The sequence below is a fragment of the Pteropus vampyrus genome, unplaced genomic scaffold (genome assembly GCF_000151845.1).
Source record: "Pteropus vampyrus isolate Shadow unplaced genomic scaffold, Pvam_2.0 Scaffold554, whole genome shotgun sequence".
NCBI lineage: Eukaryota > Metazoa > Chordata > Mammalia > Chiroptera > Pteropodidae > Pteropus > Pteropus vampyrus.
The window spans coordinates 276605-283928 of record NW_011889335.1 but is presented as its reverse complement, the minus strand read 5'-3'; the positions used below and the strand labels follow the sequence as shown (position 1 = coordinate 283928).

The 7324-nt window shown below is 57.7% G+C and overlaps 1 protein-coding gene across 7 annotated transcripts in view; it reads right to left on the bottom strand.

Annotated features, from left to right (window-relative positions):
* Nucleotides 1–443: 443 nt before the first annotated feature.
* The window catches only part of LOC105308182 (transcription factor COE3), a 115715-nt gene continuing 108834 nt past the window's right edge, over nucleotides 444–7324 (bottom strand). For 2 of the 7 annotated variants that reach the window (XM_023525404.1, XM_023525405.1), the window contains exons 11-16: nucleotides 7221–7286; nucleotides 6495–6672; nucleotides 5416–5604; nucleotides 4924–5121; nucleotides 4055–4167; nucleotides 444–3093 (exon numbers count right to left, since the gene is read on the bottom strand). In XM_023525404.1, the coding sequence (XP_023381172.1) occupies nucleotides 3076–3093; nucleotides 4055–4167; nucleotides 4924–5121; nucleotides 5416–5604; nucleotides 6495–6672; nucleotides 7221–7286 (762 nt within the window). In that variant the 3' untranslated portion in view covers nucleotides 444–3075. The remainder of the gene's footprint in view (nucleotides 3094–4054; nucleotides 4168–4923; nucleotides 5122–5415; nucleotides 5605–6494; nucleotides 6673–7220; nucleotides 7287–7324) is intronic. The other 5 variants (XM_023525406.1, XM_023525410.1, XM_023525408.1 and 2 more) reach the window with 3 other exon arrangements.

Sequence of the window (7324 nt, the reverse complement as noted above, 5' to 3'; positions counted from 1 at the left end):
GCCCCCAGAGCCCTTGCCAACACACTGCCCTGAGGCCGCTTCCTGCCCCTATGCAGCACGGCGCTGGGTCAGAGCACCTGCTGCCTGCCAACCCCTCCGTTCAGAAGCAGGGGGCAGGGCGACCTAACCCCAGGGGTCTGCATGATTGTTTGGGTGCCACAGAGCTGCTGGGGCCCCGCGTCTGACAGTCACGTGCAGTCGAGTGTCAGGGCGCCACACACGCAGGGGGGGACCAAGCCATCTACGTGGCTACACGTGTCTCTCTCCACAGGTGCGTGAGTGTGTGGGTCGGTCACTCTGTTCGAAGGCTCGTCTGTGACTCAATCGCTTCTGTCTTGGCCAGGATGCAGCCCTGGGTCCCAAGGGATGCAGATGGCAGCCCGAGGGCTTCCGCGTGTGTCCACCCAGTCGTTTTAATCATCGAAACATAAAGGTACCCGAAGTGAAACTCACAGACAAGAAATACTTTAATTAAATATTGTGTAAAATGAACATTTTTATACAGTTAAATATCTGAAAAAATGTACAGATAAACCATCTTATTGTAGGGTCTTTAAACAGCAAGATCTACCAGTTCGTGAAGCGCTCGGTTTCGAGACAATGAAGCGATGAGGGCGTGTTGACTAATCACCTAAAACACGAACCAAGTGCAGGTATGAAGGAACTTGCAAACGTTAACAGGTACACGTGAGCTCGTTTTTAGATCAAACCCTGACTTATACAAAATGAGACGGAGGCAATTTAGTTCCAAAGTCACTTCTCAGGCTTTTCCACGTAGCTAAGCCTTGTCGGCCATCACGGGGCCAGGCTGTGACCTGCTGACCACTGGGGACATTGTTTGTTTATCGAGTCCCTTGAACACTTTACTAAGTTGTGCATTGTTTCGTTTTGTTAAGAAAGTTTTTAAAAAGTCCCTCCTTTTTGTTTTAAATTTGATTTCTGCTGCAGTCTGCAAAACGTTTGCTGTGCCGTATCCGCAGAGCAACGCGCCGTGGCGGGCGGAGGTGGGGTGGGGAGGGGGAGCTGACCCTTTTGGTCTCTCTGCGGGTTTGGCACGGACAGGCACAGGATCTGAACGAGGTCATCTCAGTTTAAAAAGTACGGACAGTGCTGCTGGGGGTGACTACACAGAAAAGTACTGTTTAAAAAAAAAAAATTTACAAGCCAGCAGTTACTCTGATTCCTCGAACCCTCTGTGAACCTGAGCTCGGAAGGACGCAGGACGCAGCAGCGTGGGACGCAGGAAGGGGTGACACACGAGTCGCCAGGTTTGTGCTTTTGTTCGTGTGTGTGTTTGACACCACAAGTCTCCAAATGAAAAACTGATTAACAATTGTGTGAGCCTGTGATAAAATAGCACGGAGGTGTTTTTTTTCTTTTTTCCTTTTAAAGAAGTCCACTTTTAAGGCATCAGAGAAGTTAATGTGGCAAACATTTTAATTAAAACGTCAGAAGTAAATTTTATTTTAAACTTTAGGCCTCTGAATTTTTCCAGTAAACACAGTTCAGCTATGTGGCAAAGTCATGGGTGGCAGCTAAAATGACTTTTTACATTCTACAAAAAAATAAAATAAGGACACAGCCCCAAACGGTGTCGCCTCTCCGCGGCCGCTCCACATGCACGGAATCTACGAGGACTTGTCACAGCCGGTGGCACCGTTTTCTTTTGACTATACAACAAACTTTTTTCAAAAGTATTTGCTCAGATAACTTAAAAATAATATAAAAATAAACAATGAATTTGACTTTTCCTCAAAATAAAAAAAAAAAAATATGATGGAAAGTCTTAAACAATAGCAAATTCTTTACGTACACATGAACTGCAAGGGCACGGTTCTTTCTGAGGAAGCAGATCAGAGAGACAGTTCTCGGCTTAATGCTCTTCCCAGCATCGCACCAGGCCATGACCCAAAACCAACATGGACGAGGAAAAGAAAACCAACATGGGCGGGAAAAGCAATGTACAAAATTTCAAAGATAAATACAATATTTATAATTGATATGTTACAAAATAAAGTCCCTTAGCAACTGCAAGTGTTCATGGAAAAGTGTCGAATGGAGACCATTTCACTCCTTATGAGACGCATAAGGAATAAAACTTTTTTCTAAATATTTAAGTGGATCTGAAAAAAATTCAAGACAAGTGTATAAATAGTTAGCTACAACTTTGGCAAAATCACAAAAGTCTACAATTTTATAACCACATACAAAACACATTAGGGAAGAAGGATCTAGAAGTCAAAAGGACAATTTCTGGTACAAGAAACATGGACCTCACAGTAGCCTAAGAATGCAATAGTATACAGTGCTAGCAAAAGTTGAAAAATGTTGCAGACCACACTTGCTTAACAGGAAGCTCTAGCAGTGGGAGAATATTTTAACCAACAGACAGTAGCGTTTTCTCTGTCAGTGTGCTTGTTGAAGGCAAGAGAATTCAATATCAAAGTTACAATTTCTAACTACAATAAGTTACAAAGTTCCATTTCCTTAAGATGAAGGTAAGCAATGATAAACCCTCCCTCCCTCCCTGCCACCCCGAGTTCTCCTACTCACATAGTCATCCTTTCTTCCGGTTCGATGGCTCATACCTCCTTGGCCCCCTTTTTCCACCACAGAAAAATATTTCACATTATAGAGATACACAACCATTGTGAATCTAAGGATGAGTACAGAAAAACGTTTGGAGGCGTTTTCATCAGGGTTTCATGATGCATTCACAAACTTTCTCCCGACACATAGCAAGTACTAGACATGGCCAAGACGGAGTCAGAAACTTTATACAAAATAGGCGTCGCTTTGATTTCCTTACTCTTCAGGACCGAGAAGTGTGAAAATATGAGAAAAGTTCAGTCAATAAAATGGAATTGTTCATGAAGAAGTAGGCTGTTTGCATGTCGATTCGTAACAGTTTAAATAAAATCTTTAAACAAAGTCTTTCGTAGCATTTCGACCGCTGCCGACGTGTTTGACACTGTCTCCATCAGCATGTCTGAGTGTCCTGGGCGTGCCCCCTGAAGTCCGTCCGTGGGTGCTGGGCGCTGCGGAGGTAAACAAAAGGCCCTCACATGGGCGGGACTACCAGCCCAGACATAGCTGCAAGAGAGAAAGGAGCCGTTACTGGGGCCGGCTCGCGGGCGGCTGGCCTTCTCTGTGCGCGCTGTTCGGCGGCGCTGGAGGGTCTGCCCGCCTCGCCGTTCACCAGCCTGGGGCTCGGTTACGGCGTGGGGGGGCCTACTGCATGGGGGAGAGGGGTGCGGCTGGGGACAAAGCCCCGTGGCCCTGCTCAGACTCCCTGTGGCAGGGGAAGGGCTCCTGGCCTCTCTGGGTGGGACGCCAGGCTTCCCACACGTCCCGGTGGCTGGTTTATAGCAGATGGAGGCCCAGGCTCCCCAGAGGCCGCCTCTGCCCACGGACGTGAACCGACCTGCTCGCTCTCCCTAAGCGAAAGCTGGACTGCCTGTGTCCCCTCGGCTCTAGCCCTCGCCTCTGCCCGCCTGCTCATCGCTCTGGATCGTAATGGTGAGTCGCACGTCCTCCAGCATCAGAGCCACTCGGCCCTGCCGTCTCTAGGGCAAGGGCCCCGAAGAGACCCGGGTCGCAGCTCCGCCTCGGCGGGCTCCTCAGAATAGAAACTTAGGGCTAAAACGCCAGGTGCAGCGACGCCTCCCGTGAACTCCTGGCACGAACGTAATTTAAAATCTTTTAACTGTGGCGACGTTTAATTTTTGTCAGGACGACCACTGATTCACGTCCAGCGTGTTAACACGTTTGTTCACGCAGCGACGCGTGCTTCGCTTCTGTGTTCAACACCGAGAACCGGTCTCCGACTCACCGTTACAACTACGGGGTGCGAGGCCTGTGTGCGCGCGCGCCGCTCACGAGGCGTCCACACACTGTGTGGGCGGCGGACGGGCCGTGGCACCTGGCCACCTGCCTCGTCAGCAGCTCTGGTGGCCGCTGCCGGCCCACAGGCCAGTCGGTGGCCCTCCGGGGGCCTGGGCGTCCCTCTCATACACTAACGGATGCTGCGAAGACAATTTCAAATCACTGATACCTTTCCAGTTCCTTTTCTGAGCATTAGTTCATCAAAGTGAAATATGCCACCGACTTCACAAAAGGGCCAGTTTGTCTTCTCCGCGGTAACGTCCTCAGCACCCAGCAGAGAGCCTGGCACATAGTAGGCGCTCAGTAAATACGGGTGGAAGGGATTCGTTTTCTAAAGGAGTAACTGGATTTGATTTTCACCGGGAGGAGCATGGACCACAGGTGGCGTCTGAGAGGCCGAAGACGGCCACTCGGTCTCGGTGCCTCAGGAGGTCCCGCAGGGCCCCGGGCAGGCGTGGGGAGCCTGTTCCGCGCGGCCCCCGCTGTGGGCAGCTGAGTCCAGGCCGTGCCTCCCACTGCCCTCGGGGCCGGCCCCTCTCCCCCGAGCCTCTGGCGGAGACCACTCAGAGGCACCGACGTGCACACGTGGCCCCTTCCGAGGGGCGCGGCCCGCCGGGACCCACGGGCTCTGAGGCCGGGCCGGGTTTGAGACGGGCTCCGCGGGTGGCACGGTGACCCGCCAGCCCGTCCCCACGGGCCACGTCGCTGCCTCCTGCCCACGGGGGCTGCGGGAGCTCTGGCCGTGAAGGCCTGTCCGCGAGAGGGCAGGACAGACCCCGCCGCGCTGACCGCGCCCCCGCTCCTCTCCCGAGCGGCGCCAGGCCCCGAGCCTCCGCGCAAAGACTCGCGGCTCTGCCGGAGCGGCGAGGGAGAGGCTGGCACTCGCGGGGCCGGACGGAGGCGTGTCGCTCACGGGAGCACAGGGAGGGCGGGGCGTGGCACCGCGGCGGACCCCGGCATGCAGCGGCCACCACACGTGCACGGGCCCGGGAGCGCCGCCCCCCCGGGGACAGAACGCGGCGCCGGCCGCCCGCTCACCTTGGAGCCCGTTCCCGTTGGCGCTGGTGCAGGAGGGAGGAGGGGAGGCCTGGGGCCGGACCACGGGCGCGAAGGCGCTCTTTTGTTTCACTGCGGAGATGACATTGGCAGGTGAGAATGAGAAAATGCCGTGCGCACTGCTACAGTTTGAAGGGAGGGTGACCGAAGAGGCTGCCACGGTGGGACTGGCCGGCCCGACTGCAACAAAGCAAAGACGTCAGCCCGCGGCCCCGCCGGGCGCCCGCCACGCCCCGGGCTCCCGCCTGGCCAGTCGGGCCGCCCGCTCCGCGCCCGTTCCGTGTGGGTCTCCAACGGGGGTCGCGCGGGGCCCGGCGCAGGTCAGTGGACCGTGGTCGCGCGGACGCCCAGCCTCAGAGCCACCCTTCCTTCTGTCCAGTAGCTCACACCACAGAACACCCGAGCAACGCACACACTTGACTTCGCAGTGAACATGAAGCTGTGTGATGACGTGTGACAAAAACAGACACTTACTGCCGTAGGGAGAGTTAGCGGAGGAGCCATTAAGGAATCCAGGCGAGCCCGGGACCCCTAGGTTGGCCATGGCGCCACTTCCATATCCGTTCATGCTAGTGCTGACTGTGCTGTAATTGGACTGCTGGGGGGTGCTGCTGGGGACGTAGCCTCGCGGGGACACGCTGCTTGTATTGCGACTGTAGCCGACTGTCAAAATCCCACCCCCCCGGCCAAAAATAACATTATTATCAGGGAGAGACACTTGGGGGGGGGTTCCCCGCAAATCTGTATCATAAACATTTCTGAACAACCTCGGCTTCACTCAGCCCTCGCGCCCAAGCGGCTGGGGCAGCCTCGTCACGCCAGCCCCTGCGCGTGTCACCGCCAGGCCCGTCCTGGGCCCGCAGCTGCGACAGCCACCAAAGCGCACTTCAGTCTGACCGTCAGCTGCCGCCACGTCTCTCTCTAGACGCGACTAGCAGCAGCTTGGCTGGCCAGCCAGCCCCCCGCTACGTGGACTGCCGGCCTCTGCTCTCCTTCAGATGCCACTGCGGGCAAGGACAGCTCACGTGCGGCCGTAGCGCCCACGAAGGGCTGTCTGGGGCCTTCGTCGTTGTGGCCGTGTTTGTGAGTGGGGGGGTGCGCAGAGCAGTGGCTTCATGCCATGGGGGGCGGTCGCACAGCGTCCCGGGAGACCGGAAGCAGACTCAGGACTGGCTGGGACAGCGACGGCCGCCCGGGGCACCGCGCTATGGGGCAGATGCAGGGCAGGCAAGCGGGAGTCCCCTCCCGTTTGTTCACTCCCGACTGGGACGCCAGACCCCAGCCACGTGACAACCCAGGGTGGGGGTCCCACTGCTCGCTATGTCACAGCTCCCCTGGGGCTGGCCCCAGCCTCTTGAGGAACACCAAGTCGCTCAGGCGTGCATTCCAGGTAAACCGCGCGCGGCAGCTGGCGTAACCGCTGCCTCGGTGGGGGTTCTCTGAGCGCGCCCCACACGGGGCCCCGAGGCTGTTCACACCCCGCCGGCCTCGGGGCAGCCAGCTGCGGCTGAGCCCCGGCCGCCCACGCAGGGTGTCGGGGAGGGGCCGCCCACCTTGGTCGTTGGCTTGCGAGGTCTCGGAGACGTTCACGGCGAGCTGGCTGCTGAAGGAGTTCACGCCCATCATGCCGCTGTGGGCGGGCGTGCTGCCCAGCGCGGGGATCTGGTTGTGGTTGCGGGGGACACTGTACAGCGCCTCGGCGATGTCGGCTGCCCGCTTCAGGATGATCTCCTGGAGCAGGAGGGGCCCGTCAGCAGCGGCCAGGGTCGGCCGGCGCCCCCCACCCTGACCGCCGTGCCCCCCGCGGCAAATAGGAGGAGCAGGGCATGGTCCCGGGGTCTAGACCGTGAGAAAATGCGCTTTTCAACGGGAAAGAACGCCCCTCGGGAAGATAATTAAAGGCGCACCCTTCTGCACGGCTGCCCAATGCCCGGCGGGGTCCGGGCACAGAGGACGGTGCTGGATCCAGAGAGAAACGGGCCCACGTGCAGGGGGCCGGCCCCCGCGTCCCTGCGCCCCAGCGGCCCAGGCGGGGTGGGGACGGCTGTGGGTGCCCGCCCCTCCCCCTCCCGGGAGCACCGCTCCGCACCCCCGCCACCCGACCCACACGCCGGACTTCAAAGCGGCGGTTCCTGACACGCGAACGCGTGGCGTGAGGACGCACGCGTGCAGAGGGAGGCTCGCTCACACCCGCCTCAGGTGCTGGCCACGCCGTGGGCCCGGAGAGCCCGCGCTGGACCCCGGCCCCGGGAGGGGTGGCGCGTGGACGCAGCGCCTACCTGGTTGTTGTGAGGCATCCCGTACAAGGCCTCCACGAGGTCGGCCGCCCTCTTCAGCAGCACCTCCTGGGGGGAGAGCAAAGCGGGTGACTGCGCGGGAGGGG